Source organism: Mycotypha africana (assembly GCF_025528875.1).
Source record: "Mycotypha africana strain NRRL 2978 chromosome Unknown BDF20scaffold_3, whole genome shotgun sequence".
Classification (NCBI taxonomy): Eukaryota; Fungi; Mucoromycota; class Mucoromycetes; order Mucorales; family Mycotyphaceae; genus Mycotypha; species Mycotypha africana.
Genome location: NW_026515727.1, coordinates 163,986 through 190,556, shown reverse-complemented (window position 1 = coordinate 190,556; position 26,571 = coordinate 163,986). Strand labels below are relative to the sequence as shown.

Here is a 26,571-nt window from a genome sequence, read left to right as displayed (position 1 = left end):
TTGTATAATCATTTCATATCCATACATTTTGAAATAAACTTTAAATAGCAAGTGTCTTGGTTTCCTCATCGATGAGAAGCCTAGAGAATTGGGTTAACCGGTGTTGCCACATCATCAGTATTTACAATAATGGATAACCTTGTCAACTATGTTGTCTTTTTAATTTTTCGGTAGGTTTACGCCGGTATTTTTTTTATTTTTTTTTTTGTTTTTTTTTTTTTTAAAAAAAATGTTACATTATTAAATATTCATAGGCATTCCATCACGCGGGAAGGCTATTAACATGGTTTTGCATACATACAGCAAGGCTCACGCCATAGAATTTTCAAATGACATCGAAAATATAGCTCTAGGACGACTTAACAATACCATTTGTATTTTGCGCGAAATCAGTTGGTCAATATATACAAGGGCAAAAGATACTGTGATGAGACTATAAAGAGTGAAACGAAGCACGCCGAAATAAGAGGGAAATGTAGTTTTTGTCCTTAGTGCTTATAATTTTCATGTAGTAAATCAGGCATAATTTGTGGAGTTTTAGATACAATACAATTTAGCTACCCTTTGACGTAGATAATATGGATCTGCATAGTTTGCGTTGCCAATCACAGCACTAAACATACAATATACGAATTTGCCCTCACAGCGATAAGAAATGGTGATCTATAATAATTTACAAGGCATATTAGACACAGAAATACTTGGGGCATTTAATAGATTTTAAAGATGCCATGTCAAGGATAAGAATTCTCCTAACAGTAATTATCATAAATCTGAACTGTTGTTTGCCCGATGAACACTTTCTCCATTGTTATCAATAAAAAATAAAGTCGACTCATTGAATTGGTTCTAAGCTGCATTCAATCTATAAATGTCACACGTATGCATTTAAGAACCTATTTTTTTAGTGAGAAGTCCAGCAATGTCAAGTAAATCAACAACTTTTCTCAGTGATAGAGCTATGAATGGATTATAAAATTAGTCTTCCCTGATAATGTCTTGGTAGAAGTGGTCCACGGTATCGGCTTCCTTGCAAACTGTAAATTGCTAACCTTCTTGAATTATCTACAATAGCTATGGATGTTTAGTTGCCGCTTTTTATTCGTTTTGTTGTGAACGGTCGCCCAGTTTGATCCCATCGGTTGATATGTTTTTAATTCTGTCTGCTATGAATGATATATATAGCTCGTGAGGTTATTGTTGGTTGTCTGGGTTATTGTGTCAAACATTCCATTGGTTTTTGTGGGGTGTGCGGATTGGATTGGTTGTGGAAATCCGGAGCCCCACGCCTCTGACTCCCAAGTAGTTTTTTCCCTTGTGTTTGAAGGATGTTCAAATGGATATAGCCACTTGAGCTGTGTCCACTGCATAATTTCCCAAGTCTTTGATTGGATTTTTCTGTTGATCTCTTTGCCAACTGTCCACCTTTATTGTGATATTTGCTAATGTCTCGCTTGTATCTTTCAAAATTGTCTTGGAATTGTTGGGGAGTACTTTCCTAATACTCACTGATGTTTAAAAGTAGTACCTATTCACTCCTTGTACGTTCACGAATGAGTTTTTCAAAACCGTTGGAACAACCGGTGTACGTGCGAAACTAGATTATCATTCATAGCATTTCCCACGCATTTCGTGGCTCAGGGAAAGATAAAGAGCGGCTCAAACGTTGGAGGCCAGGAGTGGAGTTGACTGGGATAAGTTCAGATACGAACAAAGCAATCAGAGTCTCTGTTGAAAATGACTCAATTCTCCGCAAAATTGGTTATTACACACTGTTACAGTGAACCGTCACAAAGGGACGATAGATCTTAAATTCGAAGCTCTTTTGATTTATGGTTTCGATTTTGACAAAGAAACCAAGCCTTCAACTGCCCTAACTTACTTCTCCTCATACCCCCTCCTCTTTCTTCATTTCTACAGTTTGACAGATGGCCTTACAACTGCAGCAACAGCAACGTGAGAAAAAACCTCTCATTCCTAAACTTGCCCAAGATCTGATTGCTGGTACAATTGGTGGTTGGGCACAAGTTGTTGTCGGTAAGAAAGGATGCGAAAAGAGAGTAGCAAAAAAGGAGATGAGTACCTTATAACAGTAGATACACGGTACTAAAGCAGACATTTTATTTTTGTTGCAACTGATGGATAGGTCATCCTCCAGACACCATAAAAGTTCGTTTGCAAACACAACCATCTCCTCCCATTTACAATGGCGCTATTGATTGTGTTCGAAAGCTTGTTCAAGAAGAAGGAGTAAGTCGGAAGAATGTGAAACCGATTTTTCAATAGGTGTTGGCCCCATCAAAAAAATGTGGAGTTGAATTGCGCCATCATCAAAAAAAGGAAAGTAACAATGAAATTGAATCATCTTTTTCGATTTTTGCTTTTTTGATGAGTGTAGGCAAAGGGACTCTATAGAGGTGTTATGTCCCCACTGGCTGGCATAGGTTTCTGGTAAATGAGACTCTATATAATGGTGATGTGAGTGCATGGGATAGCTTATTGAAACGCGTCTATAAAATAGTAATGCTGTCATGTTTATGACCAATGGCTGGTCAAGGCGTTATCTGCAAAATGGAGATGAAAAGAAGACATTATCTATTGGTAAGCGGTGTGCCTTTCTTTACAGTAGATAAGACTGTGTTCTGATGATAGTTTCGTTCTTAGTTGAAATTGGTCTTGCTGGTTCAATGGCTGGTTCTGTGATGGCGTTTCTTAATTGCCCTATTGAACTTTTGAAAGTAAAATTACAAACTCAAGATCCCAAAGGTTTTATAAACGCGAGTGGAAAGCATGAACCTGCAGTAAGGATAAAATAGCTCAAAAGCCGGCCATGTTGGGATAAAAAGTACCAAAATTCTGTTTATTTCTATTAGTATAAAGGTGTGCTTGATTGTGGTCTTAGAACCGTTCGTGCTCAGGGTTTATCTGGTATATATCGTGGCATGGGCGTTACCTTGCTTAGAGATTCGCCGAGTTACTTTTCATATTTTGGTATGTTTAGAAATCACGCAATGACATATAAAGCAAGCAACTCATCAGCTCATTCCTATTTGTAGTTGCTTATGAGGGTTTGAAGCGTCTCTTCCAGGCAAAGAAAAAAGATGGCGAGATTGGCACCTTTGAATTATTGATGGCCGGCGGTTTGTCTGGTTTAGCAGCTTGGATTCCTGCTTATCCTCAAGATGTGATAAAGAGCAATTTCCAAAATGACGTTCGGTAAAGTTGATGGACTATTTCAAAAATGAAACATGGACTTGTGTATTGATTGAAACATTCTTGATTTCCCGTAGATACAAGAATTTAAATCAAGTTATCAGGACTCTCTACAGATCTGGGGGGACCAAAGCTTTCTTTAACGGGATTGGACCAACACTCGTCAGAGCTTTCCCAGCAAACGCTGCTACTTTCTTTGCTTATGAAATGGCCATGAGTTTCATGCAAAGATTGTAAAAAAGATAATTGATAGAACACTTAGAGAACTAAATTATTGAATAAATCTGATGTCAACTAACAAAAAATCGTATTCTGATACGCAGATGCGTTACACTAACACCAACAACTTGGTATAAAGTTGCAAAATAAGGAAAAAGCAGTATTTCTTTTTCATCTAGACATGCAAATTTTCAGTTTAAAGGAAACATTATGTCATAAAAATATTATACAATTGTTTCTTTTAAAAAGGGGTGTCATTAGAGAAGAACAGCAACGCTTTCACACTTAATTTTTCTCATATTACAACATTACCCGTCTGTGTGAATACAATATAGGATGGTGTTCCCACTTTCCAGGAGTCTGAAGAACAGTACAATCCTTATCTGCTTTTTTTTTTTTTTTTCAGGACTATCTCGTCGATATGCGTCATATTCTTTGATTTGAGTTTAGGGTGCTGCGTGTTTAGCGCATTTGAGAACAAACAAAAACAAAACTTACACTATGCTAAGCTGTCTATCAACTTTACACTCATTCACTTTTTCTACAACAGCTTATAAATGGACTCTTTCAATTATCGATTTTTAAAAAAGACATATTGCCTTTAACACTCAGGAGGACGGAACATTAGATGCCTAACATCCGATCAATACAGTGTACCCTCTTCGGGGGCCCTTTATCCCGCCCCTCCCCCCAAATTCTTCTTCTCTTTCAACCACATTAAAAAAATGTGTACAGCGCGCAAGGTAGGATTTTTCCGGCACATCAATACTCCAAAAACGGTAAAGGTTCCAAGAAAAAGAGACTTTAAGCTATAGAGTCTAAAAAAGCTGTATATAACCTAGTTTGACTTTTTGAATATGAATAGCATTTCATTACTTCGATTCCAAAGTGATATGCTGTCTTGAATGGTATACACTACAAATGTTCGAACCATAATGGGCATAGCATAGTTTTTTCATGATTTGGCGCTATTTGATATAAAAAAAAAAAAAATTAGCAGTAATCGTAGATTGGCATCGACCCACTCACAAAACCGATTCAAAAGTGTGTGTGCGTTTGTGGGTGTGTGTATGTACCTGTGAAACGTTACATAAATAGACCATCGAGGAATGAGCAAATAAGGCTGGTCTGTTGCAAATAATCGTATCAAATAAGAATTTCTGTTTTCTGTTTTGTTCCAAAAAGATCTCCGGTATTGTGTCTTTTCTCTTGTCTTAGTAAACATTAGAAAAAAACATGCACAAGGGATATATTTGGTAAAAGCTGCATGAACTGTAAGGTATCACAGGAAAACGCCTTTTTCTGTTTAACTCAAGCTGACTTAGCATTTATCCTATCTCAACGTCGATCGAGGTATCTATCGAAGTTGACCGAACCAAAGAGAAGATTCAAGTCAAAAGGAAAATTTTTTATTAAGTGACTCTAAGCAGTGTACACATACAAATAAATAAATAAACAGTCTATAACAAAAAGAGAATCAGGAAAGCCATCATCTTGAGCGAGACGGCAGGCCTTTTACATAAATTTCAAATTTTTGACGATCTTCATATCATTTAATTGCTGAAGATCAACTGTCCAATAACCACCCTTATTGCCCTTTGTTTTCACAGCATTGCACTCTTTGTCGTTCTCCAAACGAGGCAACTTAGTAAAGCACTTGTTCAAGGATAAGTTGTGTCGAATAGTATTCTAGTATTGGTTTCTTTGGTTTAGCAAACAATGGATGCAGATCAAAATCAGCAACTTTTTTTCATTTTTACCTGCCAGCTGACTTCATTTTCTTCATAGAGATTGGGAAATTGGGTTTGTATCCAATGGTAGATTTCACGTAAAGTAAGACGCTGGTGTTTAGATGTCAATATAGCTTGGGCAATTAAAGTAGCGCAAGAGTAGGGAGGTCTTCTCCTTTTGCGTATAGGACGTTGGGATGGTGGATGCCCTTTTTGAGATTCCCCACTGTCTGCGTTGGCTGCTGGTAGGATACCACCACTGTGCAATACTTGTTGTCGTTGATGTTGTATTTGTCGTTGATGGTATTGAAGTTCTTGATGTGATCGTGAGCGCGATACAACGTGTCGTTGTTGTGGGGTAGTAGAAGGAAGATGACTTGCTTGTTGATAATGGTGTTGGTGTTGAAAGTAGGGAAGTTGTTGTGGAAGAGAAGTAGATTGGACGTCTGGCAAAGGTGCATCAGTAGTACGAGTATTCATTGACACATTCAGATCCATACAAGAGTGCATGGACGATGGAGGGTGATGATCATTCAAAGGCGAAAAAGCAAAAATATTGGTATTGAAAGAAAGATTCATGCCTTCATTGTTTGTCGTAGTAGGAGCAGTTGTAACAGCAGCAGCAGCAGCACTCGTAGTACTATTAGTAGCAAGAGCAGGCGGAGGAGAAGGAGTTGTCGTATTAGTAGAAGAGTCAAAGTAGATTGGATGCTCACCCATATATGGCCCAAAATTTGCAGCAGGCGGATGATAGGTATAATGTTGATTTGATTGAGGTTGTGGATAATAGTCTTGCATCGAATTCTCCCTCCAGCGTTGTCTCTCCTGTTGGGCACTGAAACTGAGTTTTTCTAGTTGCTGCTGATCATTCACACCAACAATCATGTCAGGCTTCAAATCTTCATGCTGCTGTCGTTGTTGTGCTTCTTGATTTGAGGAGGAAAAAAGTAGAGTAGCTGAGTTGTCCCAGTCACGGAGTATTGTAGGCAAGTTATCCATTGTTTCGCAAAACGCGTTTATTTCTGTACCGCAAAAGGTGATGTTCAATTGTTTGAATGGAAGAAAAAAAGAAAAAACAAAACAAAAACGAGAGAGAGGGAGAGAGAGAGAGGATAGCTCCATTCGAACAAACACATATATATAGCTATAGTGAATAGTTCTTATCATTAAAAGTTAAGTTTTATTCGAAACGGGAAATTTAACTCTTTTCAACTTTTAACAATGATATGGGCATTTAATAAAGAAAAGTTAAATTTTCTACACTTGTATACTTGTGCATAGACTTTAATCAGATCGGGCGTTTATTTAACAATGGCATTGTATGTAATAAGGTAAAGGAAATTTTATTCTAATTGAACCAAAGACGTGTTCTGGAAAGGTCTCACGTTTATTGCGAACGAACAAAGAAGACGTTTTCCCCGCATTATGAGAAAATGGGCAAGTAACTAAAAAACGAATTCCCTAATTCTCCTTCAACCTAAAATTCCCCTTTGTATGTTATCATTTAATTGACAAACGTAACCAACAGCCACTGTAAATTGCTTGTCTGAATTAGGTTTAGCGACTAAAATTGATGGGCTGGCAAGAATAGTCAAGCTCCGACCAACGATGATGTTTAGACGTTTGGGGGGAGGGTTTGGTTTTGCATAATTTGAAAGCGAGACGTTTTAGTAAAAATACGAAAAAAAAGCACTTACTAAAAGCAATAAAAAGCCAGAAAAACTGGTATTTATAAAAGTGTCAACTTTTTTATTTCTCGATACTTTTTACTATTTCTTTATCTTAGAATTCATAGTATTTTGTACGCCTCAAACTCTTATATATGTTTAAAGGTATGACTCATTCCCTGTATGAAAAAGATGCTCTATCTCTGCATATTAACATTCGATCTATTCAAACACCCATAGTAAACGACTATCAGACAGCCACATTGACACCAACAAAATTATTGTTAAGTGATCCCTTGACTAGCTCCAATTGGAACTTCAATCAAGCTACTATGGCAGATTTCATGGACGAGGCAGTGGGTTCCCATCCTTTGGATACCACGAACTTCAATAAATATAACTTGAACAGAACTCCCCGGCCAGAACTTGCATTACCTCCTTCTCCACCGAGCCCCACGCATTCCCCACTGCCTACAGAATCAATGACGACGAGGACAGCTCCCAATCCGTTACTGACACATTTATCAGACGCAACAGCTCCTACTGCTAATACTGCTGCTACTGCCACTTCACCGAAATCCAATACGAGTACTGCTTCCTCTAACACATCCATACCCTCAACAGCAACCGCTAAACAACAAAGGAAGAGGCTTTTAGAAAAGAACCGCGAAGCTGCTTCTCGTTGTCGCCAAAAGAAAAAGAGATGGGTGAATGGTTTAGAAGAAAGATCTCAGATCGCTCAAGCCAAGAACGAAGAGCTCCAAGGACAGATTAAACAACTTAGAGAGGAGAGTATCTATTTACGTAACTTGTTATTAACCCATGGTAATTGTAACTGTGAAGTCGTGGTAAGTACATCAATTCAATATCCACTCAATGTTTTTACAGCCATCTCATTGCTTCAACGTTTAAAAACTTCGACATTATAGCAAACGTATTTGCGTCGTACATCGGAACAGTTATCAAATAAAGTTTCATTGTCATCATCATCAGCAGCAGCTTTAATCGGCAGCAGCATCAGCAACAGTAACAGCAGCGGTAGCGGCGGTGGAAGCATCAGGGGACGAAAAGGATCGACTCATCATCATTCGTCGTCCCTTATTGTTGGTTTTGGCGACACATCGTCTGTGACTTCATCAGAAAATGGTACCAGTAATCTGTTTAACAATGGTAGAGCAACGCCTCCTTATGATTACCAGCATTACCAGCACGACATGATGACACAACATCCATTGTACTAATTTATTCCTTTCTAGAACATAAAGTTACTCTAAAAAGGAAGCTAAAACACTCTCCCTCATGTCTATTTATTTCGCCCTATTTTTGTAAATACATTCTCTTTTGACACTTTACTTACACATAAACATATTTCTTCTATGTACAAATATAGCAGATCGTTTTAGTTTATGAAAAAAAAAAACAACCAAGGTTGACTTTTTCTGCTTTTAGTTCTTTACCCGTTTATATCTATATCCATCATTTCACTTAGCTTATGTACGTATATCTTTATTGCTTATGAAAAATTTATATGCTCCAATTTTTATTCTTATCATTCGTTTCTCTGCACGGAATATCTAAAATAATAAAAAAGTTTGGCAATCAACAAACATATACTATTCATTGTTTAAAGGCGTTTTTTTTTTTTTTTTTTTTGGGAACTACATCACTTTAAGTTTAGATGAGAAACTGAGCTAGAGAACAATTGAGAACTTTTGAGCAAAAAATACGCGTTTTCCATGTGACCAACGAGAAAGAACACACATTGATAACAATCAATGTGCAACCTTATTACAGAGACTATCCTTTTTTTCTTTTTATTGCGTTTTTCCCATATTTCCCTTATCCCCTATTTTAATTTTATAGTGAAAGACTTTTGTCTTTTACTAGCTGCACGAGAAGAAGAATCAGGCCATTTTACGACGATGACACAAGGTACGGCTACGAGCGACAAGATTAAAGTAGTTTACTGTGAAGACGGTTTATTACACAATCCTCCTTTTGAAGTCACAAGTGGCAAAATAAAGCCATATGTTGGTAAAATGCATAAACTAATATAGTATAGTAATATTACCCTATGAATAATATACTCCCCCACTCCATTGATAACATCATTCGAACACTGTCAGAAAAGGCATTACACACACAACTATCGCTTTTGCCCTCACTTAACACTTTGTTGCTGTAACATTCAATAGAATCTCCTGAACGACTCAAATCCATCAAGAAGTATATCGATGAAAATCCTTCTATGTTTCAGCTCATCTCTCCTATAAGCGACTATACTCTAAAGCCCATTTTAGACATTCATCGCCCAGATTATATTGCATTCCTAGAAAGCATTTATCAGGAATGGGTGAATGCTGGTTTGCCAAAGGACGCTTGTATTGGTGATACTTTTGCCCAACTCTCTTTTGCCAGCAAATTATCAGAAGAAGTGCTTTTGAAAAATGCCAATCAACATCCCACTGGTAAAATGGGTTATTACTTGGGCGATATGTCCGTTAGCTTCATGAATGGTAAGTGATACCGCTCTTGACGATATAGATATAGAAAGCTCACTTTGCTAATAAAACCATTTGTACACATGAATGACTGTATTTCTCTACAGAAACTTGGCGTGCTGCTTATGCCTCAGTGCAGATAGTGCTAACCGCTGCACATGAGCTTTTGAGATCAATTGAAAATAGTGAGGCGAACGACAAACAGAGCAAGATGGTTTACGCACTATGTAGACCACCAGGCCATCATTCATCAGACCATTTAGCTGCTGGTTACTGTTTTATCAATAACGCTGCAGTTGCTGCAGCATTCTTACAAAATTATTCTTCAAAAGACATGGAACTTCTGCAACGACCTTACGACCCAGTGCTTGCTACAACAACCAATCTTGAAAACATGATGCTCGACGAGAAGCCGATAGACGAAAAAAAGAAAATATTAATCCTTGATATTGACTATCATCAGTAAGTATCTGTTCTGTATTAGAAAAAAAAAATAGCTTTTGACGTCTAAAGTACTTCTTCCTACAACTGATAGTGGTAATGGAACGCAAGAAATATTCTATGATGACTCTACTGTATTCTACATTTCAATTCATGGCTACCCCGACTATCCTCATTTCACCGGTTCCGTTGATGAAAAAGGACGAGGCAGAGGTCTAGGCTACAATATCAATATACCGCTGGATCCTGAACATACGACGGATGAAGTATATCTTAAGCATCTTTACCATGTGCTCAACACAGAAAAAACTGTTGTCAATTTCAAAGCAGACATAGTGATTGTTTCGCTAGGTTTAGATACATGGTTCGAGGATCCTATTGCTGGTATGAAGGGATTGAGAGAGAAGCATACATACTATACAATAGGGCAGTATATCAAGCAATCAGAAGCTACGTTTGGAAAACCCGTTTTGTTTGTTCAGGAGGGTGGGTACACCTACGACAAATTAGGCGAATTGGTCGGTCAAGTGTTACAAGGTTTTGCTTGTTCTTCGGACGAAAAGTTGCGATTGGATGCGTAGACTACCTGTGTCATATTATACCTCTTTTAAGGTATTTTCCTTTTCGTTAGATAGAAAAATAAAAAGAAGCTCTTCAACACCCCATTGAGTTTTGACATTTGTTTCGTCTTGTTGAACATTGACATTAACCATGCCTCAATGGGCTTGAAGCAAAAATCACAACTTTTGTTATGTTTCATATTTTGGTTTCTTTTATCTCAACTTGTTCTTAGTGCACCTGTCACTAACAATAGTAGTACTCTGAACAATCGTACTATTCGTCAATACTATATTACAGCCGAGGAAGAAGTATGGGACTATGCGCCTATGGGATGGAACAATATCAACGATAAGCCTCTGACGCAACGACCTGCATCCCTTTACACTGCTCACCGAAAAGGCAAACGTATTGGTTCTGTCTATCAAAAGGTATTTTACCGACAATACACGGATGCGACATTCACCGTTCCCATTGCTCATGACAAAGCCTTGGGTGTGCTGGGACCTATTTTAAGAGCGGAAGCAGGGGATCAAATACATATTCTTTTTCAAAACAGAGCACACTACCCACATAGTCTCCATCCTTATCGATCGGCATCTCATCAGGACCATTGGCCGGGTCAGGCAGTCCAACCAGGTGACACGTACCATTATGTATGGGATATTCCCTCCGATTATGCCTTCCCTGACAATCAGTCATCTGTCATTTGGGCCTATTCCTCCCTGAGTTCAGCTGTTGGCGATGTTCAAGCGGGGTTACTGGGCTTTGTTGTCGTTTACCAACCGGGCATGTTGTTTTATCCGTCTCCAGGCGCTATGTTTCAGCGGCCTCAAGGTATCGATCAAGAAGTATTCATGTTGATGACTACAACAGACGAAAACAAATCGACTTATTTCAAAGAGTCTGGAGAACGTGCTGGATTAAGTATGGAGCGTATGGAGGAATTGGCAAGGACGGATCGGTTTTTTAACGAATCGAATCAAATGTATCACATCAATGGGTACGTATATAATAACCACCCTGTCATCAATTTGGCCTATGGGTCACGCGTACGTTGGTATGTCATTTCGTTTGAAGAAAAAGAAGAAGACAAACATGTTCCTATTGACGATGAAGGGGACAATGATGTCCATACAGCACATTGGCATGGCGCAAGTCTTTTATATCACGGACGAAGAGTGGATGTAGTAGATTTGACACCCATCAGTTTCGAAGTGGTTGATATGGTACCCGATAATGTGGGGCAATGGCTGTTCCACTGTCATGTAGCAGCTCATTTTGATGCGGGCATGAGTGCTTTTTATCAAGTGGAGGAGGTAGTCTACACAGGTGATGAAGGCTGGGGTTAAGGAGCAAGAAACCTGTTCTTTTATGTTCGAAAATTGAACTACTACCACTTAGACATACGATAACCAAGTTATGTATATTCCAAGAAGCCTTACTATGATGGAGTAGTTTAATCCCCAATGAATAAAAAGAAAGCTGTGAAATTCTTGTCTCACTTGGAGTTTGAAACTAGCTGTGTCATCTTTGAACGCTGATTTCAGACTGGCCACATTACAAAGACGATGATAGCAATACAATAGCTGCCGCAGATATTCTACGGTCAATTTATAAAGTACCATTCAAAGTATATCAAGAAAATCGTCATCTTTTGTATATTAAACAGAAACGCAATGAGCCGTTCCTGCAGAGTTTTGACGGTTCTATCACGTATGGTAACTTTTTCAAATCAGATGAATTGGTAAAAAGCTTATCTATCAAAAGTGGATACTTGCATAGTGCAGCATATATTTATTGCATCGTCCGTATAATGAGTGTAGAGCAGCTGCTATGATGTCAGGTGCAAATTATTGTAAACAAGACAGCTATCCATTTTGCACAAATAAACTATTTATTAGCATCTTGATGGTTAAAAAGGCTGTTGTAGACAATTTAAGGCCTATTGAAACTGAAGGCATCACACAACACACACACACACACACAAACACGGTATTGACTCTGCTGATTTGTACAGTATAATGTGTTAAAGCTTGTTGCTTGTTTAAACAATGCAGCAGACTTCAGTCAATGACCACAGAGTAAAAAAAAAGTCGAGGAGGAAAAGGCTGGTTTGGCAGACATGCTATTCCAAGTTTAGGTAGAGTAACAAAGCTAAATCTTATACATTGAAGCATCATTTTTTTGTCATGATTACTTTTTTCATTTTTTTGTCCCGCTGCATTTCATCTTTCCCCACCTCTCCTTTTTCTTTTGCTACGAAACAGGAAAAAATCGTCTTTTGTTAGTAACAGATCGATGAAGCGTCAAGCGACGATCAGCTCTTTTTTTGCAAAGCAAGCATCACCTGTGACCAAAAAGCCGAAAATCGACAAGTGTCTGTCAACATCTACATCAACATCGAGCAATGATAAAAGTGACAGGAACACTAACAACGGCATAACTGTTTCCAGCACGAGTGCCTCAAAGAAGAACGGTATTCAGAAAGCAGAAACAAAAAGAATTCCTGTCAAAGAGAAATTGGCGAATCCTTCCGCTCATTTGACGGAACAAGAGCTGAAGAAACTGCATGAACAGTTCAGTCAAAAGTTTGGTTCTATGGATAAAGAGATACACGAAAGAAGACAACAGGTGGATCAATTGATGACAGATATCATGGAGGTTCAAAGCCAAGATGCTACTGCTGGCTTACGTAGCAAAGCAGCACCAATAGCCAAACAAAAGTTTACGCCTTTGGAACAGCAGGTCGTTGAACTGAAAGCAAAATATCCTGAATGTTTATTATTGATTGAAGTGGGATACAAATTTCGACTCTTCGGGGAAGACGCAAAGGTAAAAAAATAAAAAATAAAAATAAAAATAAAAAAATATGGTATCAGAGGCATTGGAAAGCTGTATTCATATTAGCAAGACTGAACTTTTCAACGCTAGATCGCTTCCAAAATCTTACATATCGCTCATTTTATCGATCGCAACTTTTATGTAGCCAGTATCCCGGTCCATCGGCTGAATGTCCATGTAAGGAAGCTTGTCAATGCAGGCTATCGCGTAGGAGTCGTACGACAAACCGAAACAGCCGCTTTGAAAGCAGCTGGATCAAATAGAGGTCAACCTTTCAAAAGAGAATTGACCGAGATGATTACAAAAGGCACGATGGTCAATCTGACGGAGGATGACGACTTGATAGATTCTGTGAGCAATAGGTTAAATCACGGAGGAGGCCATTTGATGTGTTTCCTGGAACAGAAAAGAGGAGGTCACGGTCCTGATGAACGCGTGCAAATTGCGATGATAGCCATTCAGCCTGCTACAGGAGATGTTATTTACGACGCGTTTGAAGATACTTACTTGAGACAAGAGCTAGAGACACGGTTCTTGCATTTAGAACCCAGTGAATTGTTGGTTTCTGCAGACATGCTAAGCCGACCGACTGAAAAGTTGATACAGCATTTGAATTTCGGTGGTGATGGACAGCATAGCAACAACAAAAGTCGTGTGGATGACGTACGAATTGAGTATATATCAGCTAGTAAGGAAGACTTCGGAAGAGATTACAAAGCTGCCGTTCAATACGTTACAGAGTTCTTTCATGAGTCAGCAGAGACCCTGTCGAATGTCTTTCACTTGCCCGATATGGTTGTGTAAAGTAATATAATTCTACGGTGTAGAAGAAGGGAGAAAAAAAAACAACAAATGAAGTCATTTGATACTAACGTTAGTTTCATACTATGTCAAACAAAACAAACAGACAAGCCCTGGCTTGCTTGATTCGATATCTGAAGGAATTCTATTTAGACAGCATTTTGTTGAGATCAACAAAGTTCTTTAAACACTTTGTAGAAGAGAATCATATGCTGCTGAATGGTAATACTTTGACACATTTGGAGATATACAGAAACAGCACCGACTTTAGCGAAAAAGGTAGCCTGTTTTCAATTTTGAATCATACGAAAACAAAATTTGGACAACGATTGTTAAGGAATTGGATTGGACGGCCGTTGGTTGATGTTCAGTAAGTGCTATTACGGCAGGGACCATCCGTCATTTTGCTTACGCATGCTAATGAACTAACTTTTTGACTCTAGAAAACTGAATGAACGAACGGAAGCCATAGAAGAGCTCATGACTACAGAAAACCCAAAAAGGAATCTCATTTTATCACTACTGTCTAAAAGACAACTACCAGATGTAGAAAAGGGTCTATGCCGTATCCAATACGGAAAGGTAAAAGCGAAAGGGTTCCCTTTTTATTGGGAACAATTCTGAAAGCTATGTCTTGGCTAACCCCGCCTTTTTTTTTTTTTTTTTTCCTTTTCATAGGCTACACCCATAGAGTTAATTCAAGTACTTGATACCTTTTACACAATATCTAGTTCTATTCTACCGGAACCTCGTTTCCGGTCTGCTTATCTCAATTATCTCTTTGATACCCTACCCACCATACGAGACGATATCGAATTTTTTAGAAACCAAATCAACCCTCATTTCTCAGCTACCACCAATAAGCAGCAAGATAAAGCAGAATTTTTCAAAACAGACAGCCAATGGACAGACATACCTCGCGAAAAGAACAACATTGCATTTGTCGAACAAGAATTACGAGAACATCTGTTAGAGCTCCAGCAATCCACAGGGCTCAAAGATCAACTGAAATACACTACAGTGGCTCTTGTCGAGTATCTATTAGAAGTCCCGAATAGTCGACTTAAAAAAGTGCCCATGGATTGGATCAAGATGAGTGGTACAAAAGCTGTGAGTCGATTTCAGGACAAGTTCATTTTGGACAAACTGAAAGAGCGAGATCTTCATCGAGAACGACTAGCGATCGCTGTGGACACAGGCTACCAAAGCTTTCTGAAAGAAATAGCAGCAAAGTATGAAAAATGGCGTGAGGTAGTGATATGCCTCGCGCAGTTAGATTGCTTGTTTTCGTTAGCGAAGGTAGCATCCTCTTCTGATTATGTAAAGCCAGAATTTGTAACCACCGACTCTGCGTCGCCCCGTCGTCATCAAGAAGTACGGATGGATGTGATAGGAGGTCGACATCCGATGGTAGAACATGCAATGAAGGATGACCATGCTTATATACCCAATGATATCGATTTTAGAGACAAGCAGAAAACAATGATCTTAACAGGACCGAACATGGGCGGCAAAAGCTCTTACATACGTCAAGTAGCGCTCATAGCTATCATGGCACAGATTGGGTCGTACGTTCCGGCGACGTCTGCAAAATTAGGTTTATTTGATGCAGTGTTTACACGCATGGGCGCGTCGGATCGTTTGATGCGCGGACAAAGTACGTTTATGGTGGAGATGCAAGAAACGAGTGATATCATGAAGCAAGCCACGTGTCGATCGCTGGTGATTTTAGATGAGCTGGGAAGGGGTACAAGCACACATGATGGACAAGCTATTGCGTATGCGGTCCTGGACCACTTTATTTCTCATATTCAATCAGTGACGCTATTTGTGACTCATTACCCGTCATTGAGTAGAGTGGAGAGCTTGTATCCGGGGCAGGTGAGAAATTGCTATATGGATTATATTGAAGAAAAAGATGACGTGACAGGTAGCAAAAGCAATAGGAAAGGGGGATCTGATGATTTAGCTTAGTACCTCGTAGACTAAATTATTCTTGTGGGTTTGGGGTGTACAGATGTAGGACAAGTAGTCTTTTTATACAAATTAGTGGACGGTATTGCAATGAATAGTTACGGGTAAGGGGAGAAATGATTTTTTTTAGTGAAATAGCTCACTTGAAAGCCTGTTTTGAACCCAATGCAAAAATTTGTATTCTAGGATGAACGTAGCAAGGTTAGCCAATATACCGTTACCCGTGATAAGGGCTGCTAAACAAAAATCAAAGCAAGTGAAGGAGGAGATGGAGCAGAGACAGTTGCGAAATAGAAGAATACGATTACTACGCCAATTACTGAAACGAAGAAATGGTTATAGTAAGGATGGCTTTCAAAGAGAGATACTCGATTCAATTTAGTGCAAGCAAGCCCATGCAACGGCCTAATTTGGTATGAAATAAAAAAGATATTTCTTTTCTTAGGCAACAACACGTGTTTCCTCCTTTAATGTCCGATAATTCATGCAAACGTTGTCAACGTCGGGGATTGCTTTTTGTTTTTTTCTTTTTTTTTTGGCTATTTTTATTTTTTTTATGGGGGAGGGGAGGGGAGGGGAGGGGCTAGTAGGAATAGGTTTGAAGCAAAAACGAGAGAAAGAAAGAGTATATGTAAAAGCAGAGAAAAAAAAGTGGAGAAAAATGTGTAAAAGAAAGCAAAAAAAAGATAGGGCGGAGACCGTGTCAAAGATTATATAATGCATCCTAAACATATATGCGGATGACTTGCTCCAAAAAAGGGGAGCAATGCAAAAATAAAAAAGGAAAAAAGAACAATGAAAATTGAAAAAAAAAAGCAAATGTGTAAAGGTATATAGAATAAAGCAAAAGCGTCTTTGTGTAAGTCGAGTGTAGTGGTGGTGTTGGTGTAGTGGTTGTAGCTAGTAAATAAAGGGTGAGGGTGAGGGTAAGGGTTATATATATATATATATATAAAAAAAAAAAAAAAAGAGCCTGGAAACATAAAAGATATATAAACATCTTCAATGCCAGTCCTTTCCTTTTAAAGTCAATAAATGTACAATGTAAGCGATAAGAAGAAAAAAGGGGGGTATCCAATGAAGATCACGACCAAAAGGAAAAGCTTGAAAATGAAGGTGTGTTAATGATACAAGGTATCCAGGCACAAAAAAAAAAAAAAACCAATCGATGCAGTCTGTCAAGAGGTGCTTTAAATCCTCAACATAGATCTCAGTCCTCTTTGTATTTCGGACAGATCTCTGTCAAAAGTACTTTCGATAACGGGTGAAGCCACAACAAAGGATGACCTTCTGGCTGTATTGACAGCAGTAGTGCTGGTAGTGGTATCTATGGGTTTTGTCAATGCTAATAAACCCATCAAATCTTCAGAATATTTCTTTAAATAATCCTTATTGGAGGAGGCAATGCTGGTGGTAGTAGTAGTCGTAGTAGTAGGATTGGTCGTAATAGCGGTACTTGTACTGGTACTGGTACTGGTAGTTGCAGATAAATCCATAGATAAGAGCGTATTAGGGAATGGTATAGGTAACTTATCCGGACTAGGTGCATTACTGAACATGGGTCCAGCAAAAAAGTTGGTATTGTTAATGGATGAAGCTTTGTTCTTACGCATATCTACAATAGCACTATTTGATCGACGACGATTCTTTGATGGTTGCTGAGGACTGCAAAATATAAAGTTAATTATAAATATATTATAAATAGAGGCAGATAAGGTTTTTTTTTTTTTTCTTTTTTAATAGGTTTTACCTTTTCAGTAAATTGTTGGTAGTAATGGTAGTATGAGTAGTAAACGACGTCGCAGTGCTGGAGCTGAACTCGGCAGGTGTCGTAGCATGAATGAGGATAGGGCTTTTCTTTGAATGACGTTGGTTTCTCTTTTTCTTGCTTTCATTGTTATCCGTCGAAGAAGAAGAAGAAGAAGAGGAAGACAAAGAGGACACAAATGACGACGACGACGACGACGACAACGATGACTCTTCAGCAATGGCTTCTTCAACTTCTTTTTTACGATCTGCTCGACGTTGTTTGGCAGGCATTAAAGCCTTTTTTGTTTGCGGCGAGGCCTTCTTCTTGCTGTTAGTTTCGGCTTTGGGGGATTTGGAAGGGATAGTGATAGGTTTAGCAACTGTCTCTGTTAATGAATCGCTTTCCTCGGCATGCTTCTTCTTTTCCTCCTTATTATTCGACTTTTTTCTACTTTCTCGTCGCTTTGGCTTTCGCTGTTGGTTTTTGGCAGGGGATGCCACCTTTGCGCCATTCTCTGAAGAGCCGGAGCAGGAGCTATCTTTGACCTTTGAAGAGGCAGCGGATGGGTTGCTCTTTAATTTACTCGATGCATTGTTTGCAGATGTTACAGCTGTGCTGTTCGAGAGTAACGGTGATGATTTCAAGGACATTTTTCAGATGAGTTCTTTACGTAATGTTATAAAGATAAACAATGCTTGGTAGCTGCGGATGTAGTAAGTATGTAAACTGATTCTAATATGTACACAAAAGAAAAGTTTGCAGTAAAAAAAGAAAAGAAAAAAAGATAAAAAGGAGACGTTTTTTTCGGTTTTTAGTTAGAATTTGTTATTTATGTTTGTTTGATAGAGTTAGGAAAAAAAAAAAAAAAAGAAATTAAAAAAAAAGAAAAAAAGAAAGAAAAGTACTTCAATGGGGAACAGCGTCAATTGAAAAAGAAAAAATAATCTCAGGCTAAAATATCTGCTATTTGATTGGCTGAAAAGTGAAAGAACGTTTCAACTGTTCTAGAATGGCAAACTTATGCAATTTTGGGTATTATGTCAAAAATTAAAAAATGATTCATGCCCTAGTAGCACACCGCTGAAGAGCAGAAAACCCACTATTTTTTTTGTTAGACGTTACTGTTGAGGAAGCACGGTTAAGTTTTACAGTACAAAAAATGAAGCCAATAGGGATTTTAATGAATTAAAACAGGGAGATTGCTTCGAATATAAAGCCTATCATTGAATGAGTGTAAAACAATGGGGAAAGGGTATGGGTATCACAGATGAAGCTAATAAGTTAAGCTCCCTTTTTTCCTGATATGATGTTGAACGACCCTCATTCTATATATGAAAGCTTACTTTTCTGTCCTATGAGATCTACTATGGCTCAACGTTTGTGCGCTGCTACTACAACTCATTCCTTTCTTTTCTTCCCCCCTCTCCTTTTTTTTTTGCTGCTCTTTCTTTTCTTTATCCTTTTCAGCCATTTCTGAATAAGCGAGCATGTCATTGTCTGCAAAGTCTTCATTCTCTGATCTGTCCATCATGAGCACGACCACCACAAGCAGCATTGGCAGTCTATTACGAAAACCAATGATCTCAGCGTCGACACCTTTCAACAATAAACACCAACAAAACAAGGCGGCTGCCACCGCTCATCATCACATCTTACAAAAGAAGCCTTCGAATACAAGTCTCTCAGAAGAAAACTTTGTTTTTCTGTCTCCACTTTCTAATGATAACCCTTCTTCTTCTCTGAAGGTTGGAGACAGTGTCAAAATCAACCACCATACAAGTGCCATCATTCGATTTATTGGTACAACAGAGTTCAAAGCGGGTACCTGGGCTGGCGTTGAATTGGATAGAAAAGGGTTGGGCAAGAATGACGGATCAATACACGGGTAACGTATACCCAGAAATCGTGTCATTTGAGGGGAGGGAGAGGATACGCGTAGTGGGGGCAAAGCTTAAACTCATCTCTCTTTTCATTATGTAGAATTCGTTATTTCAAATGCCCACCAAAAACTGGCTTATTCGTTCTCTATTCAAAATTAGTCAAACAACAACAGCTATTCAACAGACCATCGACACCGTTTCATTCGCCCGACTCTACTATCTTACGTTCACCATCACCCTCTCATCAAAATCACCTCATGCCGGCCGTCCCTCCCTTGCCTACCGCCAAAATGGATGCAAAACTTCAAGAACGTATACGTAACCTAGAATCAGAAAACGAAAAACTGCGAGCCTCTCAACGAGAAAAAGATCTGAAAATGAAAGAGATGCAGCAAGACAATATGGAATCCATCCATCTACTCGAAAAAGTCAATAAAGATCTTGAAAGACAAGTGACGGATCTGAAAGCAATTAGCGTTGACGCTATTGAAACTATCTCCAAACTCAAAACGGATTGGGAAACAGAGAAATTAGCCTATCATCAACAAGTAGAGCTTCTTCTGAAAGACATTGATTTGCTGGAAATTGTTCTTGAAGACAAAATGACCAAAAATCAACACCTTATTCAAAAGAACAAGCAGATGATAGAGCAACAATACTATCACCACCACCATCATCAACATCATAGCAGAAGAGATGTATTGAACACACCCATTAGTGAGGACGAAGAAGAAGATGATAACGATTTATTGATTACTAGCAAATTCTTTGAAACATGTATACTATGCGAAAGAAAAGGCCATTCATTGATTGAATGTCATAAAACCTTTTCAGTAATAAAAAAAGAGCCAGCAAAGTGTATATAAAACAAACACAAACAAACACACACACACAACTCCTTAAAGTGTTTGGTTATTTATGGTTTTTAATTTTTTCTTTACTTTTCTTGTGCATGGGTGCGTACATATTACGTAGAGTGTTCCTGCTTCATCCCTTATTTTGTTAGACATGTGAAAACCATGTCATCTCTGTTTATACTTGTTTGCGTATTCTTCTTCTTTTTTCTCTTCTTTCCTTTTCCTTTTTGTTATTGTTGTTATTGTTCGAATAGCTCCTCTACCCACCACTCCACCCCGCCCTCTCGCATACACTCATACATTACTAGAAGAAAGAATGGCATCTAAAGCAAAGTACTATACAGTTCAAGAAGTAGCCAAGCATAACGTTGAGAACGATTGGTAAACAGAAACACATGATTACTCTTTCAATAGTGAAACGCGCTATTTCTTCAGAGAGTATCTCTCTTAAGCTAATATCTGTCTCTTTACCTTTTATATGTATAAATATTCTTTGCCAACCTCAGTTGGGTTATTGTTCACAACTATGTGTTTGATGTTACGCACTTTTTAAATGAACATCCAGGTAGACTTACCAAGTAGCTATTAATATACGCTCCTTCATACACTTGTTGCAAGCGGAAAAACTCAAGTCTGAAAGTGTAACTCTGATCATCATGCATTTTTCTTCAAAAAAAAATAAAATAAAATAGGAGGCAAGAAGATTCTTTTAAAAGTAGCGGGAACTGATGCGACGACTCAATTCGATAACTTTCACAATACCAGCATTTTAAACAAATACCTTCCAAACTTAATGATTGGCAAAATAGCATCTGCTGCGGACGAAGAGGATGAGCTCAGTGGAGAAAAGACAGTGGCAGCAGAACTGTCAGCTGATACTGACAAAAACGATCACGATCACGAAGAAAGCCAGAACGATAACCCTTTGATCGTCAACGAGACATTCGGCGACATGATCCCCTTTGGAGATCCTATGTGGTATCAAGATTGGTACAGCCCCTTCTATAAAGACTCCCATCGTCGGCTTCGTCATCTTTGCCGTCAATTTGTAAACAAAGAGATTATGCCTTATTGTTTCGAATGGGATGAAGCAAAACAGATACCAAAGCATGTCTTTGAAAAGGTCGCTCAAATGGGGTTATTAACCGCTGTTGTCGGTGTACAAGAAGGACTGGAGAAATACATGGCCTATCCCTTGCCCGCTAATATTGCCGCGGAGGAATGGGACGCGTTTCATTCCTTTATTGTCATTGATGAGCTAGCTCGTTGCGGATCAGGAGGTGTAACGTATTCTTCGCTCTCCTGTATCGTATTTATTAGAGAACTATAACTTAACAATTTTCCCTCATTGTCATCATAGGTACTTTGGGCTCTGGCGGGCGGTTTGGGCATTGGACTTCCTCCTGTCATCCATTTTGCCTCTGATGATCTCAAGCAAAAAGTCGTCAAGGATTGTTTAGCAGGAACCAAGTTCATTTGCTTGGCTATTACAGAACCTTCAGGAGGATCAGACGTGGCCGGTCTACAGACAGAAGCCAAGGATATGGGTGATCACTATCTCGTCAACGGTGAGAAGAAATGGATCACCAACGGTGTTTTTGCTGACTTCTTTGTAGTCGCCTGCCGAACAGGCGAAGCAGGCTTCGACGGCATCTCCTTCTTATTGATAGAGCGCGATATGCCTGGCGTCCATACGCGTCAAATGCTCTGCTCTGGTGTCTGGCCTTCAGGAACAGCTTATGTTACCCTCGAAGACGTTCGAGTTCCCAAACAAAACTTGATCGGCAAAGAGAACAAAGGCTTCAAATACATCATGTGGAATTTCAACAGTGAACGTATGGGCATCGTCGTCCAAGCCAACAGATTTGCTCGTGTCTGTGTTGAAGAATCCATTCGCTATGCCAATAAACGCAAAACCTTTGGTAAAAAACTCATTGACCATCCTGTCATTCGCAATAAAATAGCACACATGATTCGTCAAGTGGAATCTACGCATGCATGGGCAGAGATGCTGACCTATCAAGCTACAAAAATGCCTCCCAAGTTGTTGCCTTTCCGTTTGGGTGGCCCTATTGCTCTCTGTAAGGCGCAAGCCACTCAGACCTTTGAGTATTGTGCACGTGAAGCAGCTCAAATCTTTGGTGGCCTGGCCTACACTCGAGGCGGACAAGGTGAAAAGATTGAAAGATTGTATCGTGAAGTACGTGCTTATGCTATACCCGGTGGCTCTGAAGGTAAAAACAATCTTCTCAAAAAACTCTTTTTAAGCAGAATAAGCTAATTTTGCTTCCATTACGTGTGTGTGTGTGTGTGTGTGTGGATATAGAGATTATGCTGGATCTAGGTGTTCGGCAATCGATGAAAATTGGAACCTTTATGGGTGCTAAATTGTAAATGTCTATAACCTTAATCGATAGTACGCCATACGCCATATGATATTGGCTCAAGAAAAAAAAAATAAAAAAAAATATGACATCCATTTCCCTATGCTTTATAAACTTATTTTGCTGTTTATGTATACTTTCTGCCTACGGATCGCGATAATGCGTTTGGCTCTTCTGAAATGTCAGCGCAACCGCTAATTTTGGTCCAATTTTAATTGATAACCTTCCCTGGAAACGCCTTTTTTTTTATTTGAGCAGCAAGCGACAATGAGAAGCATCAATGGCTTTTCTTTCGCATCTAAAGTCACTTCAGTTAAATGACTCTTTATCTGTAAATCGATACATGGACGTTCTTGGAGGGGCCATGTCTGTTGTATTCAAAGGTTAACCATCGTCACCACAATCCTAGATTGAGGTGGACCCTGAAACCAAATGTTCGATGAAATTTCACCGGCGGTGATCGAACAAGGGCATCATACTTGTGTAGGGCCATATATCCATTCATATCAATTTTTATGCATTTCTCTTAAATATCCAAAAGTAAACATGTCAGCAAGGAGACTTGCATCGAATGCGCTAAAATATAAGCCTATTGCTCCACCTCCACCAAAACCGCAGCCACCACGACCCAAGCCTAAATTAGGGCCTCTATTAATGGGTGGTGCTGTACTATATGTCTCGGCTACATATATCACTATGATGGTATATAAAAGCAAAAAAGATACAATAGATATAGTAGAAGGCAGGACACCAGAACCTTCTGTCACACCTAGAACATTTGATACAACAAGTGTATGGCAAAAAGTCGCAAAAGAATACGACAATGACATTGGTTGGGATGAATTCGTCATGGGGGTTGGTCTCCTCAGACGATGGCTCATTGGTAAAGCAAAGGTAGGAAAGGCCAGAAAAAAAAAGTGACATAAAGCAACTGAGGCAAAAACGACAAGGAAACCCAAAGTCAGTAAGAATGGATATTCAGTTTACATATATATACATATATACATTTATAGGGAGATGTACTAGAAGTATCGACCGGAACAGGACGAAATTATCCATACTATAAAGCAAATCAGATTACTTCTGCAACATTTACAGATCGACACGAGTCCATGTTAAATGAGTCCAAAGCAAAATTCCAAGCAACTTATAAGGACAAATTTCATAATGCATTTTTTGAAACAGCTGACGTACAAAATCTAAAGAACAAGAAATATGATACAGTGGTCGATACGTTTGGCCTATGCTCATGTGGTGATCCAGAGGAAGCACTTATACAACTCGCTGATAGCTGTAAATCAGAAGAGTCTCAAATATTGCTCCTAGAACATGGTCGTTCGCACTACAATTGGTTGAATAGACTACTCGATACCAATGTAGATAAACATGTGCAAAAGTGGGGTTGTTGGTGGAATAGAGATATTATGGGTTTATTTGACAGCGAACGAGTGAAAGATAAGCTAAAGATCGTTCAGGCTTCTCGCTGGCATCTCGGTACAACGTGTTTTATTGTTGCAAAACCTACTCCTAAGAGTAGGAGTACTGAATCAAACGACACAAATGAAAAATAAGCAAATGATATGCATGTATATAAAGAAAGTAATAAAGAAAAGGGCCTCAGGAGAGAAAAGGAAGCGGAAGGCTTAGCTTAACATGTATACGAAAAACTGCTGTGACGTACTTTGCATCGTTTTAGTGAGTTTGAACCCTTGACCTTTTTCTTTTTTTTTTTTTTTTTCTTTTCCTCTTCTTTTTTTTCTTTTTTTATAATACTTATCTTATAGAAAAAATGAGGTAAACTTCACAAGCTAACATCTTCTATTAGCTTATTATACAACGATCTGTCTCAAAAGATTTGAAACACGGAACACCTTATTAATGCCTTCCACCTTTTTTATTATTGTAGCAGCGAACCTTTGCAAGAAATTAACGACGGTGAAATTGAGGTTAGTGAGTTTTCTTTGGCTGACAAGAAAATTTTTTCGAAAATAAAAATTTTAATTTGATAAATCATTTTGTGCTTTTATAGTCCAACTGGGATGAAGTTGTTGATAACTTCGACAACATGAACCTCAAGCCCGAGCTTCTTCGTGGCGTTTATGCTTATGGGTAAGTTTATCGAAGACCAGCAATTTTTTAGAGTGAGAAAAAGTCAGTTTCAGAGCATTTAAGATTCTCTGAAAAGGATTAGTGAGACAAATACAGCAAATAATGGGGGCAACATTGACGGATAGAGAATGAAATAGAAATATGATTTTAATGACTAAATATCAATTCGTTTGTGTGGACCTATAGTTTCGAAAGACCCTCTGCTATTCAACAACGTGCTATCATGCCTGTTGTTAAGGGTCATGATGTAATCGCTCAAGCTCAATCCGGTACCGGTAAAACCGCTACCTTCTCCATCTCTACTCTTCAATCCATTGATGTTGATCTTAAGGAGCCTCAAGCTTTGATTCTCGCTCCTACCAGAGAATTGGCTCTTCAAATCCAAAAGGTCGTTTTGGCCCTCGGTGACTTTATGGGTGTTAAGAGTCATGCCTGTATTGGTGGTACCAATGTCCGTGAAGACATTGAAATTCTTCAATCCGGTGTTCAAGTCATTGTCGGTACTCCTGGTCGTGTTTTCGATATGATTCAAAACAGACGTGCCTTCAACACCAAGCACATGAAGTTGTTCGTTTTAGATGAAGCCGATGAAATGTTATCACGTGGTTTCAAAGATCAAATCTACGACGTTTTCCAATTGATGCCTGACACCATCCAAGTTGTTCTTTTGTCCGCTACCATGCCTGCTGAAGTCTTGGAAGTCACCAAGAAGTTCATGAGAGATCCTATTCGTATTCTCGTCAAGCGTGATGAATTGACCCTTGAAGGTATTAAGCAATTCTACATTGCCGTCGATAAGGAAGAATGGAAGCTCGATACCCTCTGCGATTTGTATGAAACGGTTACTATCACCCAAGCCGTTATTTTCTGTAACACTCGTAGAAAGGTTGATTGGTTGACTGATAAGCTCCAAGCTCGTGAATTCACTGTTTCTGCTATGCACGGTGATATGGATCAAGCTCAACGTGATGTTATCATGAAGGAGTTCCGTTCTGGTTCCTCTCGTGTTTTGATTACTACCGATTTGTTGGCTCGTGGTATTGATGTCCAACAAGTTTCTTTGGTTATTAACTACGATTTACCTACAAACCGTGAAAACTATATTCACAGAATTGGTCGTGGTGGTCGTTTCGGTCGTAAGGGTGTTGCTATCAACTTTGTCAGCCAAGATGATGTCCGCGCTATGCGTGATATTGAACAATTCTACAACACTCAAATTGATGAAATGCCAATGAACGTGGCTGATTTGATCTAATTATATATCATGCATTTTCTCTCTAATTGTGGGTCTCGTTATCGACACTTTAATTGTACTATTTCCCCCTTTTTTTCATTTTTTTTTCCTGAATAAAATTATATAGAACGATGTTGATTTGTACATATTCCAAAAGACTATTGTTGTTTTAGAAAGTGGATGGTAAAGATCCAGAAATGGCGGAAGGGTATCTTGTAAAACGAAGCATAAATCAGTCGAACCAAGCAGAGGATTCGGGACTCGTAAGATACTTAATTTGCAAGAGCACGATGCTCTACTGGCGGTGCACGTTATTACACCTTTGAAATTCTTTTGGAGACATGTTTTTACAGAATGACATAATTTGAGGAACAACCTCTTCATTTTCTATCTGTAAGACAAAAAGTAA

The 26,571-nt window shown here is 38.8% G+C and overlaps 13 protein-coding genes across 13 annotated transcripts; 11 read left to right on the top strand and 2 right to left on the bottom strand.

Moving 5' to 3' along the window:
• Nucleotides 1-1,928: 1,928 nt before the first annotated feature.
• BDF20DRAFT_933858 (mitochondrial carrier domain-containing protein) lies at nt 1,929-3,599 on the top strand (the record flags this gene model as incomplete). The annotated part of the gene is made up of 8 exons (XM_053084746.1): nt 1,929-2,037; nt 2,147-2,250; nt 2,399-2,451; nt 2,522-2,601; nt 2,665-2,801; nt 2,874-2,991; nt 3,057-3,216; nt 3,291-3,599. 8 exons carry the CDS (start codon nt 1,929-1,931, stop codon nt 3,448-3,450), a joined length of 921 nt encoding a protein of 306 aa, XP_052937782.1. The 3' UTR covers nt 3,451-3,599.
• A 1,375-nt stretch (nt 3,600-4,974) lies between these two features.
• On the bottom strand, nt 4,975-5,366 carry BDF20DRAFT_809985 (fork head domain-containing protein; the record flags this gene model as incomplete). Its single annotated transcript, XM_053076591.1, has 2 exons — nt 4,975-5,121; nt 5,193-5,366. Coding segments are annotated over 2 exons (321 nt in total), but the record flags the coding sequence as incomplete, so codon positions are not given.
• A 1,460-nt stretch (nt 5,367-6,826) lies between these two features.
• Nucleotides 6,827-8,437, top strand: BDF20DRAFT_857295 (uncharacterized protein). Its single transcript, XM_053080340.1, has 3 exons — nt 6,827-6,994; nt 7,070-7,677; nt 7,759-8,437. The coding sequence occupies exons 1-3, from the start codon at nt 6,985-6,987 to the stop codon at nt 8,068-8,070; spliced, it is 930 nt and encodes a 309-aa protein (XP_052937780.1). The 5' UTR covers nt 6,827-6,984; the 3' UTR covers nt 8,071-8,437.
• A 71-nt stretch (nt 8,438-8,508) lies between these two features.
• BDF20DRAFT_857293 (uncharacterized protein) lies at nt 8,509-10,385 on the top strand. Its single transcript, XM_053080339.1, has 4 exons — nt 8,509-8,863; nt 9,025-9,345; nt 9,438-9,792; nt 9,866-10,385. Exons 1-4 carry the CDS (start codon nt 8,605-8,607, stop codon nt 10,350-10,352), a joined length of 1,422 nt encoding a protein of 473 aa, XP_052937779.1. The 5' UTR covers nt 8,509-8,604; the 3' UTR covers nt 10,353-10,385.
• An 807-nt stretch (nt 10,386-11,192) lies between these two features.
• Nucleotides 11,193-11,681, top strand: BDF20DRAFT_815778 (Cupredoxin; the record flags this gene model as incomplete). Its single annotated transcript, XM_053077115.1, has 1 exon — nt 11,193-11,681. The coding sequence occupies one exon, from the start codon at nt 11,193-11,195 to the stop codon at nt 11,679-11,681; it is 489 nt and encodes a 162-aa protein (XP_052937778.1).
• An 811-nt stretch (nt 11,682-12,492) lies between these two features.
• Nucleotides 12,493-16,223, top strand: BDF20DRAFT_358275 (muts domain V-domain-containing protein). The gene is made up of 6 exons (XM_053075275.1): nt 12,493-13,164; nt 13,264-13,973; nt 14,081-14,344; nt 14,418-14,556; nt 14,653-15,904; nt 15,992-16,223. Exons 1-6 carry the CDS (start codon nt 12,631-12,633, stop codon nt 16,054-16,056), a joined length of 2,964 nt encoding a protein of 987 aa, XP_052937777.1. The 5' UTR covers nt 12,493-12,630; the 3' UTR covers nt 16,057-16,223.
• On the top strand, nt 16,043-16,529 carry BDF20DRAFT_857277 (uncharacterized protein). Its single transcript, XM_053080338.1, has one exon. The coding sequence runs from the start codon at nt 16,136-16,138 to the stop codon at nt 16,328-16,330; it is 195 nt and encodes a 64-aa protein (XP_052937776.1). The 5' UTR covers nt 16,043-16,135; the 3' UTR covers nt 16,331-16,529.
• A 539-nt stretch (nt 16,530-17,068) lies between these two features.
• On the bottom strand, nt 17,069-17,873 carry BDF20DRAFT_857274 (uncharacterized protein). Its single transcript, XM_053080337.1, has 2 exons — nt 17,699-17,873; nt 17,069-17,613 (listed from the first exon to the last, which is right to left on the bottom strand). Exon 2 carries the CDS (start codon nt 17,559-17,561, stop codon nt 17,139-17,141), a length of 423 nt encoding a protein of 140 aa, XP_052937775.1. The 5' UTR covers nt 17,562-17,613; nt 17,699-17,873; the 3' UTR covers nt 17,069-17,138.
• Nucleotides 17,874-17,887: 14 nt separating this feature from the next.
• BDF20DRAFT_857273 (uncharacterized protein) lies at nt 17,888-18,556 on the top strand. The gene has a single exon (XM_053080336.1). The coding sequence runs from the start codon at nt 17,936-17,938 to the stop codon at nt 18,398-18,400; it is 465 nt and encodes a 154-aa protein (XP_052937774.1). The 5' UTR covers nt 17,888-17,935; the 3' UTR covers nt 18,401-18,556.
• Nucleotides 18,557-19,409: 853 nt separating this feature from the next.
• BDF20DRAFT_358470 (uncharacterized protein) lies at nt 19,410-20,681 on the top strand. Its single transcript, XM_053075276.1, has 2 exons — nt 19,410-19,583; nt 19,738-20,681. The coding sequence occupies exons 1-2, from the start codon at nt 19,565-19,567 to the stop codon at nt 20,442-20,444; spliced, it is 726 nt and encodes a 241-aa protein (XP_052937773.1). The 5' UTR covers nt 19,410-19,564; the 3' UTR covers nt 20,445-20,681.
• A 70-nt stretch (nt 20,682-20,751) lies between these two features.
• BDF20DRAFT_816734 (acyl-CoA dehydrogenase/oxidase) lies at nt 20,752-22,829 on the top strand (the record flags this gene model as incomplete). The annotated part of the gene is made up of 6 exons (XM_053077183.1): nt 20,752-20,816; nt 20,942-21,000; nt 21,128-21,288; nt 21,376-21,717; nt 21,796-22,669; nt 22,762-22,829. The coding sequence occupies 6 exons, from the start codon at nt 20,752-20,754 to the stop codon at nt 22,827-22,829; spliced, it is 1,569 nt and encodes a 522-aa protein (XP_052937772.1).
• A 686-nt stretch (nt 22,830-23,515) lies between these two features.
• On the top strand, nt 23,516-24,390 carry BDF20DRAFT_905139 (uncharacterized protein; the record flags this gene model as incomplete). The annotated part of the gene is made up of 2 exons (XM_053083122.1): nt 23,516-23,713; nt 23,833-24,390. The coding sequence occupies 2 exons, from the start codon at nt 23,516-23,518 to the stop codon at nt 24,388-24,390; spliced, it is 756 nt and encodes a 251-aa protein (XP_052937771.1).
• Nucleotides 24,391-24,583: 193 nt separating this feature from the next.
• On the top strand, nt 24,584-26,319 carry BDF20DRAFT_953848 (ATP-dependent RNA helicase eIF4A). Its single transcript, XM_053084899.1, has 4 exons — nt 24,584-24,613; nt 24,726-24,765; nt 24,849-24,928; nt 25,115-26,319. Exons 1-4 carry the CDS (start codon nt 24,609-24,611, stop codon nt 26,181-26,183), a joined length of 1,194 nt encoding a protein of 397 aa, XP_052937770.1. The 5' UTR covers nt 24,584-24,608; the 3' UTR covers nt 26,184-26,319.
• The last annotated feature ends 252 nt before the right edge of the window (nt 26,320-26,571 follow it).